The sequence below is a fragment of the Notamacropus eugenii genome, chromosome 5 (genome assembly GCF_028372415.1).
Source record: "Notamacropus eugenii isolate mMacEug1 chromosome 5, mMacEug1.pri_v2, whole genome shotgun sequence".
Classification (NCBI taxonomy): Eukaryota; Metazoa; Chordata; class Mammalia; order Diprotodontia; family Macropodidae; genus Notamacropus; species Notamacropus eugenii.
In genome coordinates, this window is record NC_092876.1 from 359547440 (window position 1) to 359570369 (window position 22930).

Genomic DNA, 22930 nt, shown 5'->3' on the forward strand with positions numbered 1-22930 from the left:
TGCTTAACATCTTACCCTATCTCTAAAATATAAACAAAAATGTGTACATATATGTGTGTACATATATACACATTTATCTGTCTACCTATCTGTCTGTCTATCCACCTATCTCTAAATATATTTGGGAGTCATCAGAATAGAGATGATCATTTAACCCATGGGTGGTCATCATCAAGAGACTGAAGTAAAGATTATTTATGTCTATCTTAGTCCAGCAAATGTTGGGGCTTATCTTCATGTTATAATTGTGTTTCCATTGCTCAAGATATTTTGGAAAACGAATCTTTTCAAAAAACCTTCAGAGCTGGTTTATTAACTACTAAGAAAATCTGCATAGGATCTCTCTCTGTCTCTCTGTCTCTGTCTCTCTGCCTCTTTCTCTCTCTGTCTCTGTCTCTGTGTGTCTCTCTCTGTCTAGCTTTCTCTCTCTCTCCATCTTCCCCCACTTCTCTGTTTCTAAAATTTGCCACTATTCAGGGTATCTGAAGGAAGTCAGGGCTAGGTCAGAGAGTAGCTGTAAATGAGGAATCTCTAATGTTGTTGCTTAGTGAATAAAGGCGTACTTCCTGTCATGTAGTTATTTGGATATGTGTTAAGGTATACCTAAAAAAAAAAATTGATTTTATTACTTTATGACAGAGTTTCTTAACTGACTCTGTGTCATGGATGCCTTTGGTAGTATGATAAAGCCTGTGCACCCCATGTCAAAATGTTTTGCAAGGCATAAAATAATATACCCAAGATTCTAATGGAAATGAATTATATTGAAACACAGTTCTCAAGATATTTTTTAAAGTCATGGACTCTAGATTAAAAATATCAATTTTGTGCTGATAAAATTGCTAATATAATTGTTAATGTAATGACAGAAATTGTTAATGCCAAATGTACTATGAACTGACACTCCCTTAAATGTTCCTAGTAATGTCAGAATTTCAGTAAGGTCCTAGAATTCCTACTCTTAAGATGTTTACTCTTGATTAGGTTGAGCTGAACCACACCCTAAGTTTCCCCATCCAGAGATCTTGCCTTGTGGAGGAACATGGCTCAAGCTGATCTAGGCCTTTGATGTCCCTGCCCCCTTCCATTTTGGGATTCATGGCACTAAGGGTAAAACAGCCAGAGTGAAATGCCTTTCCTTGCCTGGATTGCCAAGGGCCATTGGAGTCTCATGACCAGGACTTGCTACTTCATACTGTCTCCTCCCCCTCTCTCCTCCTAAAACTATAAAAACCTTTTCATGGGTTTCTTTGGTTGGGAAATCCACTGGATATCCCCCACGGTGGCAGGTTTGCTATCCTGTTATCTCAGTTAAAGATGCTTTATTCCTCAACTTGTGGCTTTGATTTATTTTAAGGCTTGACAATGCTAATCTCTCCAACAAGATTGCAGGGCCTGTGTCTTATCCTCTTGGTGGTTTTTTTGTTGTTGTTGTTGTTGTGTTTTGTTTTTCCTAAGAGTAGAATAAGAATGAAAACTCATGTTTAAATAATAATTTCTTTAAATCCATCCTGTGTTGCAACCCTATATTGTTTTATCCCCATTTTGCAAATGAGGTTTTGAAAAGTTAAGTTATTTACCTAAATTCACCCAGCTAGTAAGTTTTTGAAAGAAGAACCTGCTCTGATGGGCTATTTGTCATGCTAAGTTGACTTTGTAGTAGATGGTGAATTTAAATTGCACAATGACAGATAGTGTCTTTTAGAACTTTTGGGTAAAATGGTGAAATTTGAGGGAATGTAAGCAGGGAAAAAGGTTATAAAAGGGTCATCAGGAGACACTTGAACTCATATAGAAAGGAGCTTGAAAGGAAAGAAGGAAAGGCCTATGGACCAGGTCAAGGTCAGTAGCCTTTGTTCAAATGGGCCAGGGTTGCTTCAGGGTCTGGCTTTTAAAAATTTTTTTCTTTTGTTTTTTTCTACAAAGCAGACTAGTTTCTGATATGTTTTGGTAACTTCTTAATGCTTTTAAAATTTCTCTTCATTTTAATTTAATTCAGTGCTTTTGTATTCTAGCTACACCCTTGTTCTTCCCCTGCTGTTTCCATAAAATCGCAGCCAAGTTCCCCAGAGTTCCATCATTGTGCCCCTGCTCTGTGTCACTCCCTGCTCCTATGTTAGGAGGAACATTAATCATACAAACAGCATGACTTTCTAATGAACAAATTAAGCTTAATATTTATTAGTAATAGCTGCTTTCTCTTACAGTGGATGATGAAAAACTACAGGGTGGATTTATGTTGTGCTTCCTTGATGATGGATACGGAATGAACCCTGGTAAGTTAATTATCTAGTTACCCAACTGGCTGTTACCACGATCAGTCAGAAAAACCAATGAAAAAGCAAATTGAGCTCCATATGCGAAATCAGGTATTGAATGCCATTTAGGTGGGGGTGGGGTATGTATGGAATAGCCATAGATTTGACTTATCAGGTTTAAGTATTTCAACTGGCTTGATAAATTAATTCTAGCCATCTGTCCTTAAAGGAGGCCAGACATTCTGATAGAAAAAAAATGAAATTTAGAAGGTACTTACTGCTATAGATACACTTTAAGTTGGCTTGCATGAAGTAGTGCCACCTAATGAATTATCAGAGACTTGTTAATACCCAGCCTGATTCTAAGACTAATCCTTTAGGTACTGCTGTCACTAGCCTCCAGGGCTAGTTTCTAGTCCCTTTAGGTGGATTTTCGTTTTCCGCTTAACCTCCTGTTAGGGGTCACCTCACCTTGTATTTTAGTTGTTAATGTTTTTTTCTTTCATGATCAGAGGGATGATGACTTCAGACAGATTTCCCAGCTTGCAGAGGGACTCACTTACGTATCTTTTCCTTATGCATACAAAACTGTAATTGAAGCCCAATGGGAACCCTGAGGCATTTGGTTTCTCATCCATTGCCCTGGATACATGACTTGGATGGGGTAAAGCTTGGTGATATTTTTCTTGGTATATTGAATTTTTCATGGTTATTTTCTACACGAAAGGGGAAGAAACCCTCTTAACCTATGGAGCAGCATTCATCAGATATGCCCCATAGCATTGAGGCTTTTGGTGGGGGGGGTCTGGGGGGGGGGATTTTAAACTCCTTGTCTTCTTTTTGTTTGTATAGTCCAGTGTTATTCATTACCAAGGTAGGGAAGTCCTATAATCCCAATCCACACATAGTATTTATGTGTGGATTCATATTCAGACTCTGGTTCTATTGGCTTCTCCACAAAAAGAACATCTTTGGACCCAGGACTATGTCAATCAGATACTTGCATCTATTAGGTCTCTCTCCTTATCTCTTCATAAATGTCAATCAGTCAACCAAGAAGAATTTATTAAGCACCTGTTCTGTGTCAGATACTGTGCTAGGAACAGGAGATACGTATACAAAGAAGAAAATAATCCCTTTTCTCAAAGAGGGTAGCAGAATTTAAAGACACATGTGGTCATTGTGATATAATAATGCAAAGAGCTCTGATTCAGGAGTCAAAGGACCTGGGTGCAGATCCTTCCTTTGCTTAGTTACGTCTGGGTCTTGGGGTCCTGAATGGGCCTCAGTGAATAGGTAGGAATAGTTGATCCATGAAGTGCATTCTCTCTGTGGATCTTCATTCTCAGGGCTTGAAACACTACCAGAATGTACCAGTCTTCACCAGCCCCAGATCCTACACTTTCCATTTTCTTACAGGATAGGTACAAACACACTCTTATCAGGGTGGGGAATCCATGGCTTTGAGGCCACATGTGGCCTTCGAGGTTCTTGGGTGTGGCCTTTTGACTGAGTCCAAATTTTATAGAACAAATCCTTTTATTAAGGGGATTTGTTCTGTGAGGTTTGGATTCAAAGGGCTGCACTTGAGGACCTAGAGGGCCATGTGGCCTCGAGGCCTCAGGTTCCTCACCTCTGCTTTAGATCTTCCAAAAATGCTAGACTCTGTATCAGGCATCACCCTAGTGGTACAGTGCCTAGAGTATTGGGCTTGAAGTCAGGAAGATCTGAATTCAAATGTAGCCTTAGACACTTGGTAGCTCTTTGACCCTGGGAAGTCACTTTAATCTCTGTTTGCCTCACTTTCCTCATCTATAAAATAGGGATAATGATGACACTGACCTCTCAGAGTTGTTATGAAGATGAAATAATATTTGTAAAGTTTTTTACAAATCGTAAAGTGCTATATAAATGCTAGCTTGTGTAATTTCATATTATATCATATTCCTATCATATATATTTATCCAGTTCTCACAAATGCACATTGTATCATTGTCATACACCATCCCCATTATCTGACCCCCATTCTCCTTAGGATTAAATTTAGATTTGAAAGGGTTCTTAGGGTAAGATACAACAGTTCTCTGGTTCATTTCATAGAGAAGGGAACTGAAGCTCACAGAGGTTATCTGCTCATGTTCACACAGGAGAAACCTAGCAGAGCCAGGAATTGAAAATCTGGTCTTTCCTCTCCAAGTTCAGCACTCTCCCCCAGTGATACCATTTTGCCCCTTTTGGTGTGTTACAAACTTCACTCAGCCTTCAGTATAAACATACCCATGTCCTAGATTATTGGCAACATGCTTCAGCACTAGCATCAAAGTGTTTTATGTCTGTCTATGAAGAAAATACTGTTTTCTATCATCAAAAATGAAATTGTAGGTTGGCAGGAGAGTTTGCCAGATAAAAGACTATAGTTAATGAACTTGAATTACATCAAATCTTGAGTGGATGGAAAGGATATGGTTTAATAACATAAATAGTATGTTATTATTATTAATAATACTGCTACTGCACATAATGCTAGGTACTGGAAGAGATACAAAATTTAAATAAAATAGGATTCTTGACCTCACATAGCTTACATTTTTGTGTGTGTGTCAGGGACCCCTGTGGCACTTTGGGCAAGTCTGTGGACTCCTCAAAATAACATTTTTAAATGCATAAAATACATAAGATTAGAATAGAAGCCAATTATATTGAGATCATTATCAAAATATTAAAATAAAACAAATGTATTATTAATGATATTATTAACATTAAAAAAAATGAACCCTTAGTAGACACTGGTATTTTGTAAGTCTCACAATCTAAATTCCTTGAGAACAGGGATGTCTCATTTTGTTTTTTTCCTTCTTGTTATAGAGTAAGCTCTTCATGCTTTTTGATTGATTGATTGTACATTAGGCATGAATGCACATTTCTTCCTTTGTATATCCAACTGTTAGCATGATGCCCACTCTATAATTCTCAACATCATCATCATCTTCTTCAGTCATGTTTGATTCTTTGTGACCCCGTTGAGGTTTTCTTGGCAAAGATACTGGAGTGGTTTGCCATTTTCTTCTCCAGGTCATTTGTACAGCTGAGGACACTGAGGCACCCAAGTTAAGTGTCTGAGGCCAGATTTGAACTCACAAAGATCAATCTTCCTGACTCCAGACTCAGCATTCTATCCACTCTGCTACCTGGCTGCCCCACTTACTAAATTCTTACTGACTAAGAAAATGGCATGTCCGCAAGAAATTTCAGATGCTCTGAATATATGGACAATTGATCATATATTCAGTTGACAGGCAAGAATATCTGGCAACTCCTAAATGATAAACTCCATGGACTGTATCTTATGTAATTTATATGTCTCCTAGGACCTAGCATAATAATGTATAGTAAGTATTTAATAAATATGAATTAAATCAATTGAATAATACATATCCTGCTGGGCTCTGCTAGGTTATAAAGGATCTCTAACTTCTGTGAAATCCAGACCATGTCAAAAGTAAATAAGGACCTACTTCAGTGGACCCACTGAATCCCATGGTCTCTTTGGAGGCAGTCTTCCAGATGTATTCAGGGTACCCTTCGGGGTTCTAGTCTGCCCTGGGGTTGGGGGGATAGATCTTAAAGAAATGCAGTGAACCAGGTATACAGGAATCAGAGTCTGGGGGATCTGAAGCTATCATACTCCTCTTAGTGTGCCCAGGAGTTGGACTGAGTTATAAGGTCAGCAGACCACTGATTCATAATAGCGTATGACCCACATCTTTAAGATGGCTACAGAGGCACTCAAGTTTATCCAGCGTGCTGGGGATTTTGTGAGGCTCTGAATTATGCTGTGGCACTATTACCAAGATTCAAGGTAGTGTCAGATGATTCAAACTCTCTCACTATGTCAGGGGATTATTAGTCTGAAGTAATTCTGACCCTGGGAGGAAATCTAACATCCTTTAAAATCCATGTCTATTTCAGAGGAAGCTTCAGATGTCATTTTCTTTGGAATGTCTAAGAAGCGAATAGCTGCTTCAAGGTTCATTGGACATTATGGCAACGGTCTTAAAAGGTAATAAATTTTTCTCTCTGCACCTTTTAGTACTGTGTCTTGCAGATGACTGAAGATAATGTCTACTTTAAAAGGCATCAGAAATGAAGGTAATGTAAAAACAAAAAAAATCAGTTAAAAAATAGAATATAGAACAGGAATAAATAGCTATTTTGGCTAAAGGAATACCTTTGTCTAAGGGTGGAAGGGTTCTGTCAAAGAGTCCCAACTTGTGTCTTTGCAACATTTCTCACTATTATGACATTATGTTGATTTTACCTCTGTAACATCTTTCTTATTTGTTGTCTTCTCTTTTCCCACTGCCACCTCTCAAGGGCAGGTCTTTATTGCCATTGTTAATTACTAATGGGTCTCCGTAATGATAATAATAACAATAATTAACATTTATATAGCATCTTCTATGTGTAAGCTTAGCTATGCTAAGCACTTTAACAAATATTATTTGATCCCTACTTTCACTGTTTCCCTTCTACAATTCAACTTTATTTACACTGCTTCATTGATGATTTGTATGTGTAGATCTAGCCAAGTCACTGTTTTGCTGAAAAAAATCTTCATTGGCTTCCTGCATCCTACTGGGTTAAGTTAAAATTCCTTTTTATGGCTTTCAAATCCATCCATTCCCTGAAGTTGCCTTACCTTTCCTTTCTTGTATTACTTATGTACTTTATTACTTCAGCCAAACTGTACTGTTCTCTGATGGCTAAATATGTCTTATGCTTCTCTGTCTCCATTCTTTGGTTTCTACAATTCCCACTACTGAAATTGTCCTCCCTTCTCTCTTTTTGTCTTGTGTTAAATTCCTGTTTATCCTTGAAGACCCACATGAAAGCTACCCCTACTCCTCATATTGACTTTCCCATTCAGATAACACAACTATACTGCAGTTTTCATGCAAAGTAATTTATTATAGATATCTTAGCTTCCTAGACAGTAAGCTCCATGAAGACACAGACAATATCTCATCTAAATTTTGTACTTTTCCCAGCACCTAGAATACAAGAGTCACATAAATAATTTTTGTTGAGTTTCAAGTTGTTTTATTACACGGATTCTTCACAGATTCCTTCTGATAGTCTTCCAATACATAATAATTTATTTGCAGTTTGTTGTCATCTTATATTCTACTAATCCTCAGTGTAAAAGTCTGACAATGTCTCATATGGGGTCATCAGCTTGTAAATTCATATAGTAAAAGCATGAGACAGTAGATTGTAAGCTCCTTGAGGCCGAGAACTTTGCCTTATTTTATCTTGGTCTCTCTAGCCCCCGCTAGCTTATAATGTGCTTTATAATAAATGTTTGCTGAATGGGATTGCATAAAACCTACATTATAGGCTTTAGATTGACAAAGGAGCAAATACTTTTGCTCTGTGCCTACCTTACAGACTGGGATCCTTACCCCTACCATCTTCCAAATACATTCTACATTCCCTCTTGTTATCATTTTTGGATGGATGCATGCAAATCTATCCTTTGTCCTGGATAAACCATTTAAAACTCATATGGGTAGCATCCTCTTATTTGCAAAATAAAGCCTATTAATTAGAATGTCAAGTTCCCTGGATTATCATAGAATGTTAGAGCTGGGAGGGGCTGATGCTAAGCTATGTGATAACTAATTGTTTGTCTTCATTGCAGTGGATCCATGAGAATAGGGAAAGACTTCATTCTATTTACCAAGAAAGAAGAGACGATGAGCTGCATTTTTTTATCTCAGACTTTTTGTGAAAGTGAAGGCCTCATCGAGGTACAATTTTAGTTTTTTTCTTTGGTTCCCGTGGTAACTGTGGGGTTCACTTTCCCCCTGGAAGCATTCTTGCTAACTAATGAATCAGAGTCTGACAGACAGTGCCAGGGAGTTGAAAAAGGGTGGAGTAGTTTTATTTTTTATTTGTTTGTTTGTTTTAAAAGATCTGGAACTCCCAATCAATTTTTTAATCTTTTCTTTCACTGATCTCCAAACTATACGGTACTTTGTATTTTTCATATGAATTTAAGATGTTATATTTTTTCAGTTCTTTGTATACATACCTAAGGTCAGAACCATGACATGTATATTTTGGTCTCTTTTTATTCCTAGCACAGTGTTTTGTATATGTTTGTTGAAATTGAATTATGTATCTACGTATATGTTCTAGAACTATATATCTACGTATATGTATCTAGGGGACTGAGTTGTTACCTATAAAAAAAAGATTTAGGTAGAATAAAACACTACCTTAAAGTCTCTCCCATATAGTATATCTACTGTTCATGTATCAGAATTATACAGGATTCACAGGCTCATTAACCTATCTAAAGGGACCTTAGAGGCCATAGTTCACCCCCCTTATTTTACAGATGAGGAAATAGGTTAGGGAGGTTAAGCACTCAAAGTCACCCAGGTACTGTCAGTGGGGAAACTTGATCCCAGGTCCTCTGATTCCATACTATGTTCTTTCCACTGTAAAGTACCTCGAAAGGTAAAACAACAGAAATATTCTCTGATCATTAATTCAATCAGTTAATTCAATTAATAAAAAGCAGGAAACAGGGAGACATATGCTGGTAGCTGTTGTTTGCTAATGTCATAAAGGGTATCTAACACTTGGGTCAGGGTGAAGAACCGGATTCTCTGTAGATGATGAAACCTTCTGGATGCTCCTGTTTACAAATAACATTAAGTTTATTGCTTTAAACTTTGGATCACTACAGAGTTTCCTAAATAAGATACCTAATTTCTCTAGAGTTTACCTTAACAAAAACAAAGTGGTTTAAGAATACTTTGTCTTAAGTTAGGGCTTCTTAAAGTGTTTCCACTCACAACCCCTTCAGCACTTCTTAAACTCATATGGGATTGTGTCCCACAGTTTAAGAAATAGTGGTCTAAGTGACCAACCTTTAAAGTTCATCCCTGTGTTTATGTGTGTGTGAGAGAGAAAGAGAGAGAGAGAGAGAGAGAGAGAGAGAGAGGGAGAGAGAGAGAGAATATTTCAGAAGGATATTTTTTCCAGTGAAAAAGAAAAAGGGATGGGAGAGGAATGAAAAGTATAATTCCAAGGTCTGCTCCTATATTTAATAAAAGGGAAGTTTAAATTGAGGAAACTAATTATTACTATAAGAGAGGGGCTTTGTTTAGAGCTTAGCTTCTTGTCAAGTTTGGTTTAATAATGGAAATTAGAAGAATATTTGTATTTCAATAAAAAAATGATTGAAGAAAAAACAAATATAACAATTGTAAAACTTAATATAAAGGGAAAAAATGTCTAAGCAAAACTCTGGAAGAAAAAGAAATAGTATATTTGTCTCTATTGTAGAGAAGAGTATTTCAGTTTAATGGAAGAAATTATTAAGAAAACATCAGTGGTTTTGTGTACACCGAGATAAAAAAGGTTTTGCACAGGAAAAAACATTATCTTTAAAAGGAAAAGCAAGGAAATAGAATGGCAGAAATTATTTGCAGGAACCATATAAGATAAAGGACTGACATTCAGAATCTATAAGAAATTGATACATATCTGTAATTCTAATGCACTCTTTTCAGTAGTGCAATTGTCCAGAGATATGAATGGATAATTTTCAAAGGAGAAAATACAAAATTTTAATACACACATAAAAGATCCTCAGATTCCCTAGTAACCAGAGCAATCTAAATCAGTATAACCTTAAAATATACTTCCTTACACCCACTGGAATGGGAAAAATAGATTCCCCCCCAGATATTTAATATTGTCAAGACTACAATGAAATTGGCACCCTGATATATTGTTAGTGGGGCTTGTAGACTGGTGCAAACTTTTTGGATAGCAATACAAGAGTGTACAGTGAATCACAAAACTATTCCTTTTGACCTAGTGACTCCATTAATAGGATTTAATCAAAAAAAATATAATACAAAGGATCTATACAAAATATTTATAGTTATAGTTATTTATATTTATAGCTGTTCTTATTTGCCATACTGCAAACAACCAAGATGTTCAACAGTTGAAGAATGAATAAATTATGACATTAATATAATAGAATATTACTATGCTATAAAATTATAATTGTGCATGTAAGGAAACATTTTTTAAAAAGATATGGAAAAGCAAGATCAGCAGAACTGAAACTACCTACATTTCCTATAATTGTATATTTACATATACACATACACGCACACGTATATGTGTGTGTGTTTGTATGTATGTGGAACTATCTCTAGTCATCCTGATCTATAGCTTGTCACTGGACCCAGATGGCTCTGGAGGAGAAAGTGAGGGTGGTGACTTTGCATAGCCCTGCCTCATCTAAATCCAGTTCACTTGCAAGTAATGGCATCACCTTCCTGATGTCATGGTCCTTTTAGAGAACAAAGCCCAAACAACAACAACACCAAATTTTGACAGGTGAAATTATCATTAAAGCAAGCCAAGAAATTCTGCTGTACTCTTCATTTTTCCTCGTCTCTATATTGAAGGGTTTGGATGCAATGAAATCAACAAGGTCGGTGGCATTGTGGCTAGACTTTGGGTCTAGGAGTGAATAAGATCTGAATTAAAACCCTTCTTCAGAAACTTACTAGCTTTGTGACCTTGAGCAAGTCAATTAGCCTCAGTTTCCTCATCTGTAAAATGAGGGAGTTGTACTCAAGGACCTCCAAGATACCTTCCATTTTTAGATCTATGATAATATGATTAACTCTGGGATTCCTTCCAACTAAAGTTCTATGAACTATAATTATTATTCCTTAAGTAGCTACCTCTCCCTTGAAGATATAGCCTCCTTCCTCTTTAAGGAGTCTTGTCTCTACTAATCCATTCTGAACATTCAGTGTTTCTTCTTCCCTTTTTCCTCTGTGTGATGTTATTTCAACCTCCTGACACAGGTCAGGATTCTTGTCTGCCTCTTCAGAACCCAATCTTTGTTTCTACATTGAACTTCTCATTCTCCTCCTCCTCCTTCTTTTTCTTCTTCTTTTTCCTCTCTCTCTCTCTCTCTCTTTCTCTCTCTCTCTCTCTCTCTCCCCCCCACACACACTTCATTCTCTCCAGTAATTTGAAAAGTGGAGAAAAGATAGAGGAAGACAGTCTCAGGGGTAAGTAGCAACGCTAAGTTTTGAACCCATGTCTTTTGATTTCATATCCACTGCTTTTCCTCCTAAATCATCACATTGACTCAGCATAGGCTCCAGTGCTCAGTAGTCACTCAGTCTTTAGTTCTTGCTTTCTCCTGGTTCAACCTTACATGGGCTGTGGCATATCCCAGAACCAGGAAATAGTGATTGGAGTGGCTGACCCTTGTCCTTTGCAGATTTAATTGGGAAGGTTCTCTGAAAGTGTGAGCTCTTTCTCCCTTACATCCTAAACAGGATGGCATTCTGCCCTTTCTGAAAAATCATTCCTCTTATTAAGAAAAAAACAGCAAAGTAAGAATAGAGTAGTTGTATCTATCATCTCATTTTCCTTTTTCCTTCCTCATTAGAACTATTTCTATTTGTATCTCAAAATAACTTCTCATCATATTTTAGGACATGATCTTCCAGTCCTTTCTCAGAAGCCTTCAAAATCTGCTCTCTCTCAAATGAGGAAATGCTTCTGACTATGCCCATATTTCTTTACTTTCTATATCACAGGTTCTAAGCTTGAGTGATCATTTTTCTCCCTGGGTTCCTATCATTTCTACCTCAGAAATCAGTTTTTATTTGTTCTAGACTAGCAATAAATCTTGTTACTTGATGTCATTTTTAAAAATTACATTTTTTCCTCTCTCTCCCACATCCTCTCATCCCCACTCCCACTCCCCCCCAAAAAAACCCTTGTAACAAATATGCATAGTTAAGGACAGTTGTGCCCTAAGAAATATGAAAACCACCAAGGCTTGCTCTGTCTTTTGATGAATGAAGTGATCAATAAAGCAAGCCAAGAATTTATCACATGCCCTGCTTTGGGCAAAGAGAGAGGTCTGGCAGATGCCAGAATAATTGGACTATATCATGCACCTGTGCCACATTTATGCTCTTCTTCCAGAGCTCCTCAACTATTTTTTTTCAGGTGGTCTTTATTACATATCAATCAGTCAATCAGTGAGTATTCTGCTTCTCTTTCCATTCTTTCTCCTCCAAATGCCCTCTACTATGTTTTATTCCTTGGTATCCTGAATTCCTTTACATGAGGAATGTACCTGGCTCACAAGTCTTCTTTACTCCAACTCTTCCCCTTATACTAGGAGATTCAAACATACATACTGATACTTCTTTAAATACTCTAGTCTCCCAGGTCCTCAATCTCTTCAACTCCCATGACCTACTTCTTTATTCCCCTTCAAGGATGGTCATGTCCTTGATTTTGCCATCACTCACAAGTGTTTGGCTTTCAATAGCAAAAGCTCTAAAATTCCTTTTCCCATATTTTCATCTCTCCCTATGCCTTAACTTTCTTAAATGTATTCATCATCTTTACAGTGATCTCTATTCCCTCCATTCTGCAGTACTCTCCCAGGTCATCCATAGTTGCTCTAACTTTACTTTCCTTCTCAATCTTGACTATATACACCATCCCCTTCTCTGACATGGTTTGTCTTCTTGGCCTATCAGTGCTCAAAGTTCAACTTTGGATTATCCCAAAATTGTAATGTTAATAAGATATAAGATCTTCCCCACCCATTAACAGGCCTCACATGGAGCCCATTAAGGGAAGCTTACTTAGGGGAAGCTTGCTTGTAGGAAGGCTTTCATACCTTTTGCCAATTTCTAATTAGGCACTGAGTCAGGAGGGTTGTGGTGCCTTGAGAAGTGTATATATACTCTGAGTTGACATTTTGCTTTGGGGGCTTGTTTACCAGAAGGATCTTGTGATTTCCTGGTTGAGACTCTAGAGTAGCTATATGCTCAGATCCCTGACATCACATATGTAAAGGCTCTCTCAATCCAAGTTTGTATGTAAAGTGTGTAGCAATGGTGCTTTGATTCAGGCAGTAGAGCCCTCTCTGTTGGTCTTTATTTCTCTGCTTGTATTTTCTCTGTTTATATTTTCTCTGAAGTTGAGGGTACTGACTTTTCCCCTGAACTAGTGAATATGATTAAAACAGATTGTTGACCCCTTAAACAGCTATCTTTCATAGTAAAATAGATCTGAGAACCCGTGCTAGCAGCCATCCTGGGTATGCTGGGATGCTTCCTGTTGCAAACATCCACCTCCCATCTGTTTCTGTTCACATTCTGCTGAATGGAATTGGAGGAAAATGTGCAACTGAGCTGGATCCACTACAAATACACACACATACACACATGCATATATACATACATATGAAATCTCAACTGGGCCTTCGTATAGCAAGGCAGTGCTATTTATTGCTCCCTAAATGATTCTCTAATCTACTAACCATAGATGCTCTTCCAAATCTTTTCTTCTCTCTTCAAACCTCCCAAACCATTCACTTCTGTACCCCTTTCAGATGAGGACCTTATATCATACTTTAATGAAAAAATAGAGGTACTTGGCAGTGAGTTCCTTCTTTTCTCCTTTTCTATATCTGAAAACTACTTGACGTCACCTTCTCCATTTTTCTTTCTCTACTCCATGAAGGAGTGACCCCTCTTCAGAAAGTCTAGCACTATTATATGTACCCTTTATCCAGTCTCTTCATGTCTTGCCCTTCAGAATTCCCCAGTGGTTTTGTCTAATCTTTAGTCTCTTCTCTGCTGATTGAGTCACTGCTATCTAAAAACATGCTCATGTCTCTCTTTATCCTTAAAAATCTTTACTGGACTCTTCTACTTAAAGCTGTCATCCTAATATGATCCTAAATCTTTCATCCCCTTCTCACCTAAAGTAATGGAAAAAAATCATCTGTACTCAGTGCTTCCCCTTTAAGGTCTAAATGAAATCCCATCATTTACTGGAGAAGCCTTCTTCAACCTCTCTTAGTTCTAGTATCTTCCTTCTGTTAATTATTTCCTATTTATCCTGTATATAGCTTTCTTTGTGTATATTAGTTTGCATATGGTCTCCCCCATTCTCTGATTAGCTCCTTGAGGGCAGGGATTGTCGTTTGCCTCTTTTTGTATCCCCAGCACTTAGCACAATAGGTGTTTAATAAATGTTTATTGATTGACTTCCTCTCCTCTCACTTTGTAACCTGGCTTCCAGCCTCATGACACAACTAAAACTACACTATTAGAAGTGACCCATTATTTCTTAATTGCCAAATCTGATGGCTTTTCCTGATCCTTGGCTTACAAGTAACTTCCTCACAAAAATTACTTTGTATTTTTTTCATATATTTGCTTGTGTTTATGTTTTCTCCCATGATAGAATGTAAGTTCCCCCAGGACAAGGACTTTAACTTTTTAAAAAATATGTCCCTAGGACCTAGCACTGTAACTGGCGGTAGAAGGTGTTCAATGAATGCTTTCTGGTTGAGTACTATCTTGTTAATTAGCAATGCATTCTTACTGTCCATTTTATCTGTTTGTTTTTTTTTTTTTTTAATAATGTATAGCAGTGGTTTCAAGCTCACATAGAAATGGGTGCATTTAATCTGTGGGTCACAAATCAGCATTATGTTCTGTCACATTTTTAAGTATTTTGTTAAATATTTCCCAATTACATTTTAATCTCGTTCCAGCAGACTGCATGTTTGGCACATCTGATGAGCACCATTGCAGAGCTAAATTTTATTTGTGAGAATATCCCAATTTGTCTACTCGCATTGGAGTCATTTGTTCATCCTATCTATCCATTTTGGATATCCAGGCCATGAAGATATGGCATAGTGAATAGAGTGCTAGGAAAGACTGGGTAATAATAACTTATTACCTAAATCCTTGGCACTTTAATTTCTTCATCTGCAAAATTATAATAATTGTACTTGTTCCTACTTTACAACATTTGTTTTTGTAAACTGAAATGAGATATCTAGGAAATGCTCTGCAAACTTTAAGCTCTGAATAAATTTGGGTTGTTATCTTTGCTGGCTCGCCTTGAATTTTTTTTTTCTTTGTTTTTTCTGTGCGTCGTCGGGCCCCTCTACTACTTATCTTCTAATAATATTGTCCTTTAAAGAAACAGCATGATATTAAAAAATACTGAGCTTTCTAAGTTGCTTGAATTCAGGGTTATCTAGAGTTTACTAGATTAGGATTAGATAAGGATAATTATACCTGTTTTTTTACTGCAAATATTAATGTTATAGGTCCTTATCATCTTGTATGTGTGTGTGTGTGTGTGTGTGTGTGTGTGTGTGTGTGTGTGTTTTGCAGGTAGTAGTTCCCATACCATCATGGTCTTCGGGAACCAAAAAATCCATCACAGACCCCAAGAAATTCGCTGAGGAACTATCTATAATTTACAAATATTCTCCCTTTAAAACGGAGGCTGAATTAATGCAGCAGTTTGACAAGATCTATAGAAAATCTGGTAAGATCATCAGATCGCTGAGTGTCTGACACAGTGGACACTATAAAATGTACTCATATATTCAAAGTATATATCAGTCAGAGTTTGAAATCTCCCATGGGGTAGCATTCACTTTGTATGGTTTGTGTATTAAGAGGATATATAAATGGCATAGTTTATTAGAGTGCCAGGCTCAGAGTCAAGAAGACCTGGTGTAGAGTCCTATTTCTAATGCTCAGCATACTGGCCTATTGGTACTGGGCAAATCTCTTAATCTCTAGGTGCCCCAGGTAACTGTCTGAGCTGCTTATGTAGTAGAGCTGATGCTGACCAGCATTGGCAGAAGGAATTATGTTGGGAGTCCCTTACAATGTGGAGAATGTGAGTGCAGCAGGAACTACATCAAAATGTAATTGGAAAGTACTTAACAAAATAAATACAAATATAATAGAACACAGATTGTTAATATATGGTTTTATAAATCAAAATGCAGAAAAAGGGAAAGAGAGGAGAGAGACAGACAGAAAGACAGACTCAGAGAAAGAGAGGGAGAAGGAGAGGGCCAAGTGTGCAATGAGAGAGTCCAAATTCTAACTCTCCATTTTTTCCCTACTTTTATCTGTTCTGAAAAATTTGATTTTGACCTATATTACACTATGATAGCCTCTTCCTATTAGTCTTCATCTCAGTAAGCAAAGACCTCTCAGATGCTGTTTTACTACATTTGATTTGGCTGAGAAAGTGTGTTTTATTTCTTAAAAGTTTTGTATAAATATGATATTTTATTAATGTAATAATATATTACAATTAGTAATTGTAGTATGATAACAATTGTATGTGTATTTGTATTACTACCTAATTCTAACCTCGTCTCAATACTATTTTTCTAGAAAAGAATTCACCATAAATTGTCTTAATTGGACTTCTCTGTGGTGGATGGGGGAGGATTTAAAAAGACCTACTTAGAAGGCTAGCCCTGTAACATGTTATTTTTGTTTTATTTTGTATCATGATAGTGAAAGTTTCAGGTACTGAAACAGAGATTGAAAACCTAAACCTCTGTTATTCTCCCAGGTACTTTGGTGGTTATATACAACTTGAAATTAATGCTCAATGGAGAACCAGAACTGGACATTAAAACGAACAAAGAAGATATTCTGATAGCTGGGGTTCTTGAAGAGTAAGTAATATTGAAAGTGTCTCCTATAGACAGACTGATATCTTTAATTAAGCAAATGTATAAAATATCTTTCATGACATAGCTCCTTGCTAGGTTCTGTAAGACATAAAAAGTTTAGATAAGATGTGGTACCAGTGTCTATAAAGTTTGCAATCCACTAGAGAGAATTGACATATATACCAATAATTTTAATAAAAAGTAAAAAATATATTCTGCAAATGAAGTGTTTTATAAGATCTGAAGGAAGAGAAAGGCCCACAATAATGTGAATCATGGAAGAATTGGGATTTGAGTTGGGTTTTGTTTTCTCTGTCCAAGAAGTAAATAGCAGGGACCCTTAGAGACAGCATGGCACAATGGATAGGTCATCGGATTTGGAGTCAGATAAATCTAGGTTTAAATCTCACCCTGGACACATATTGACTCTATGAATTTGAGCAAGTCAGATAACCTCTTTGTGCCTCAGTTTCTGTAGCAGTAAAACGAGTGGGTTGGACTCAGGAATTTGTTCTAGATTTATTCTATTTGACCCCAGAAGACAGGACCAGGAGGCAAATGGAAATTTGATGCTGGGAGATAATTTCCTAACAGAGCTTCCCAGAAGTAAGAGTAGGCTGTTCTAAGAGATAGTAGCTTCTCCTTTTCTGAAAAAACTTCAAGCCAAGCCTAGATGACCCCTTGTCAGATATATTACAGTGAATTGGATTCAGTGGCTGCTGAAGACCTTTGTAATGATTACATTCTGTGAGACTATTGGTTTTGGTGATTAGAAGATCATTCGTGATTTTCAGCAATGCAGCTTCAAAGAGTAGACAGGATAGAAACTAGATCAGAAGGGTTAAGGATTGATTGGGTAATAAGATGGCCTAGAGAATATCAATAGCTTATACTTTTTACAAGTTTGGTTGTGAAATAAAAAAGAAAGAAACCTAAAGTAAATGAGATAATGAGAGGAGAGAATAACTGACTTCTCTAAATGCATTCAAATGATTTGTCCCAGGTGAGATATCTCCCATGCAATTGAAAAAATTTGCAGAGATGATTGCTGGGGCAATTCCATTTTCCTTGAGGGATGATTTTAAATTGAAGAAGTGGCAGAGGATACAAGATGGGTCAATGTTCCTATTTTGCAATGAGAACAAGGGGGATTTTGCATACTGTAGGCTAGTAAGCATGATATTAATTCATAGAAAAGTCATAGTAGAGATTATTAAGTGAATTTTTAGTAAGGAATTAGTGGCCACTAAGAGCCAGCATGGATTCATTAAAATCATGCACCTATTTTGCTTTTTTTGGAAGGGTCAGTCAGGGAAATGTCATAAACTTATTAAGTTCTGTTGGATTGCAAGGAGGCCTTTGATAAAGCTTTTTATTATATCCTCATGGACTACATGGGGTGCAGCAGTAAGCACCTCAACATACAAAAGGGGCTGCTATCACAGGTTCTTAGATCTGCATTCTTAAAAGGAAAGGCAACTTTTGAGGGGTTAACAATCACTTTAATCAAGCACATATATCATTCCTTTAACCAAGTACATATGTCATTCAGTTAGTTCAGGGACTCAGCACTCTGAATTTCAAAGAAAATACAGAGAAATCAAAAGATCAACAGATATGACTTCCTCTGCCTGAATTCAACAGACAATTGGACCCCAACCCTCTGACCATCATTATGAGAGAGGGAAGCATGACATCTGAATTCTCAAAGCCAGGGGGGCTGCTTAGTGACTTCCCAGCATCCTCATCTGGTACTCAAACCTTCTTACTAAAAACTAAGCCCCAAAGTTAAACCTCAAATCCCAGTACTGATTATACCTTTTTTAGAACTAGAGGGCAACACAACCCTTTGACCCAATGCCTCAATAGAAAAAACAAAAGGTACTTGGGACCCTCCTACAAAACTACTCACCTAATTAAGCTTCCCACAAAGGGCAGACTCATCAATGGTTGGGAAAGATCTTTAATGATATTAAAATAATTAACAATACAAATACATATACTGTTTCTAGTTAAAGAAGCGCCTGTTTTTGTACTTTACTCCTAGTAAAGACTCTTGGTTGATAAAGGCAAGATTCAATCAGAAGCACTTTGATTATACTAAAATAAAAACAGCAAAAGATCCTATTTTGATTGCCATCACACTGGGAGAGTTTGACTTGGAGTTACTGCAGTCAGGGAAGTTACCAACTAATTAAATGACCAGACCCTATTGAATTCAGAAAATATCAGTTCCAAATCTTGTCTTCTCTTCTCATGCCACCTCCACTCCCTTCTTTGGCAATGGACCTTTCATCATCTTCCACTGGAAAATAAAATTTGAGGCCATCTATCTTGAGCTTCCTCTTTTACCAAACTCTGGCCTTTACATGACTTTGGCATTATCCCTCATTATTTAGTCCAATCTGAGAGAAAGAGTTGGCCCTTCTTGAAAACAGTAACTCTTCCTCTCATACCTTCTATGCCCTTCTTGTTACGTATCCTCCAGGAGATTGTTGCTTTAATTATCTCCTCTCCCTAATTTTCAATCTAACTTCCTTTTTCACTAACTCTTTCTTTCTTCAATACAAACATGTCCAGAATTCTCCCATCCTTTATAACCCAGTTTCATAGCCAAACTCCTGGACATTCTTAATTTATCACCTCCCACTCACTTGTCAGCCCCTTGCAGTCTGGCTTCTCTTCCCACAAATCAACTGAAACCATTCTCTCCAGTGTGATTTCTTTATTGTCAAATCCAAAGACCTTTTCTCACTGATTGTAGTGCTGTAGCCTGTCTGCAGCATTTGACCATGTTGATCATCCTCCTTTTGGGTATTCTTGGGACAGTCTCTTCCCCAGGTTTTTGTGACACTGTTCTCTTATGGTTCTCCTGGTACCTTGCGTGACTAGTCCTCAGTCTCCTTTTCAGTGTTATAATAGTCTACCCTCTCTATATGGGCATGGAGCCTTTTCTCCTTCTTTTTTGCATTCTCTTGGCAATCTTATCAGCTCTCATGGGTCTGTCTCTGTGGAGATGACTCCTAAATATAGATGTTTATCCCACACAGTTCTAGGCCTCATTTCCAACTCTGTACTTAACATTTCCACCTAGATGTTCCATTGGCATTTCAAATTGCAATGCTCCAAATTGAACTTATTATTTTCCCCCAAAACCTACCACTTCTTAACTTTTTCATTTTGGTAGAGGGTACCATCATTCTTCTGATTATCTGTGTTCAAAGTCTTAGAGTCATCTTTAACTTTCTGATCTCACTTACCCTTTTCTCTCCAGTCAGTTGCCATGTTGATTGTACCTCAGAACACTTCTAACATCCATTTCTTCCATTTATCACCCTTACTCCCCACCATATACACATTCATACCATAGCCATTGTCTTTCAGAACTTCATCATCTTTCATCTAAACTATTGCAGTAGTGTCCTCTTTGGTCTCCTTTCCTATAGCCTTTCCTTCTCCATTCTCTATAAACCTGCTAAAATGAAGTTACTCAAGCACAAGTCACTTCTCTACTTAAGATTCATTGGCTCTCAGTTGCCTCAAAGCTCTCCATTTCCTCTATTTGACAATAAAAGCATATCATACTGTAGCTCCAACTTCTCTTTCTATTAAAATTGTTTATTATTCCCCCTCTCACACTGTGCATTCTAGCCAATTTCACATACTTGCTGTTTTCCATACTTGACATTGCATCTCCTGCCTCCATTTTACTGCATGGGATGTTCCCCCATTCCTGGAATGCTTCTCCTCCTCATCTCTTCCTGTTAGAACCAGTATGTCAATCACCAAGTATTCAGCACCTGTCAAGGCTGAGCTTAGTATCACTCCCAACAGTCAGCCTTGTCCTCTATTCACCCCACACAAGCCCGAAAGTTCTAATTGTTCAGTCATTTTTAGTTGTGTCCTCTTCTTTGTGAGTTCATTTGGGATTTTCCTGGCGGGATACCAGAGTGGTTTGTCATTTCCTTCTCCAGATCATTTTACAGAGGAGGAAACTGAGACAAATAGGGTTTAGTGACTTGCCCAAGCTCAAACAGCTATTAAATGTCTGACTCCAGATTTGATCAGATTTTCCTGATTTCTGGCCTACTAGTCTGTCTATCCACTGTGTCATCTACTTACTTTGCATTTAATTTGTACATTTTTTAAAAATTGCTTACCTTTCACATAATATGTACTTAATAAATACTTGTAGTCTCAATAAGATGAAAGTTCTCCTAAGCTAGTGACTGTCTTTTTTGTCCCAGGGGGCTAACTAGCACAGCCCCCCTGCATGTGCCAGACTTTTACTTAATGCTTATTTGACCAATTAAGACAGAAGGGAGGTCTTTTGTGGAGAGCCATAGCACTCTTTGTTGACCTGGTTTTATTTAACATTTTTATCAGAGATAGATGAAATCAAAATGGCATGCTTATTTAGTTTATCGATGATCGAAATGAATATGTTAGATTGCAGATCTAGAATCCAGAAATATCTCCAACAGCTGGAATGCTGGGCTGAATGCAGAAAGGTGAACTTATTAACGATAAGGATAAAGTCATAGAATCATAGATTGATATCTGGGTGAGACTTTGGAAGCCATTTAATTGAACCTCATTTGGGGCAACTTGGTAGTACGGTGAATAGAATGCCATGTCTGGAGTCAGGAAGACTCATCTTCCTGAGTTCAGTCTGACCTCTGATACTTACTAGATATGTGAGCCTGAGGAAGTCACCTAATCCTGTTTGCCTCAGTTTCCTCATCTATAAAAATGGGCTGGGGAAGGAAAAGGCAAACCACTCCAGTAACTTTGTCAAGAAAATTCCAAACGGGGTCACCAAAAGTTGGGCATACTGAAAAAGAACTAAACAAAAACATTAAATTTTTCCAGACAGTATGCTCATTGCTAAGGATATAAAAAGAGGAACAAAAACAGTCCCTGACCTGTAGAAACTTACATTCAAATAACACCATATAGAATAGAGGAGGAAGCTTTGTCATGGGAAGTACCAGAGATTGTGAGTTGATGTATAAGGAAGTTAATGCCTTTTCCAGAAGCAATAGGATTGATTAGGATTATATGGTATAATATGATTACTATGCCCAGAGAAAGAGGTTTAAAAATGCTGATTAACTAAGGAGTCAGGTGCATAAGGGCAGATAGATGGGAAGACGCCTGGACAGATGGCTGGATGGGATGTACAGGTGAAGCATCACCTGGTTTCTGGTCCAGTCAGATGTAATGAGTTAAGTAGGCTAATTTGCATTCAGTTATTAGTCACCTGAACTGGACCCAAAGGTGAGAGTCCCAGAGATCAGTGGATTAACTTCTCTAGGCATTGGGTTCATAGATCCTGGAAGTTCAGGGGGCAGAGATTCAGATTAAGTGTGAAGGGCACTTGTCCAGGCAGAGAGAGATAGGGTAATGATGGTAGACAGATCATAATACGGCCTTTGTGGATGTCTGGATGGTTGCCAAGATAGCTGGGTGAGGTATGAAGATGACAAATTCGTATGAAAGAGACCTAGGAATTATGATGAATTTAAAACTCAATGTACTTTAATGGCATAATGTAAAAGTCAAAAAAAGTAATGTAACATTGGGTTGCATAAGTAGAAATATAATGTCCAGAAGGAGATAGGTGCTCTTAGTGCTGTACTCTCCCCTCGTCAGATACATACCAGGCTTAGACATTGTCAGATAAAGGTACGGTAGCATATTGTGTGGGTCATTTAAGAAGAGAAATTGATGAACAATTTAAGGAAAGCAAGACTGGAATAACTAGGTAACTCAAAACCATGCCATACTAGAATTGGTGAAAAGAACAGGAGATATATTACTTAAAGAAGAGGAAGAGGAATAAATTAAGTTTTCTATGTTCATGTGTCTGACAGATTGTCCTGTGAAAGAGGACATGGGGCTTCTGCTCAGCCTCAGGTGACAGAACTCAGTTTATGGGGTGGAAGTTACATGGAGATAGATTTTGGATCATTATAAGGAAGAGATTACTATTAATTAGAACTCTCCAAAAATTTGAGTGAGTGGTGCCTTTTCTGACACTATAGACCTTTAAATGGTAGCTGGAAAACTACTT

At 37.5% G+C, this 22930-nt stretch overlaps 1 protein-coding gene across 1 annotated transcript in view; it reads left to right on the forward strand.

The window, feature by feature from the left end:
* The window catches only part of MORC1 (MORC family CW-type zinc finger 1), a 190469-nt gene that overhangs the window by 16021 nt on the left and 151518 nt on the right, over nucleotides 1–22930 (forward strand). The window contains exons 4-8 of the mRNA XM_072614049.1: nucleotides 2208–2276; nucleotides 6228–6318; nucleotides 7960–8068; nucleotides 15542–15698; nucleotides 16752–16857. Coding sequence (XP_072470150.1) covers nucleotides 2208–2276; nucleotides 6228–6318; nucleotides 7960–8068; nucleotides 15542–15698; nucleotides 16752–16857 — 532 coding nt within the window. The remainder of the gene's footprint in view (nucleotides 1–2207; nucleotides 2277–6227; nucleotides 6319–7959; nucleotides 8069–15541; nucleotides 15699–16751; nucleotides 16858–22930) is intronic.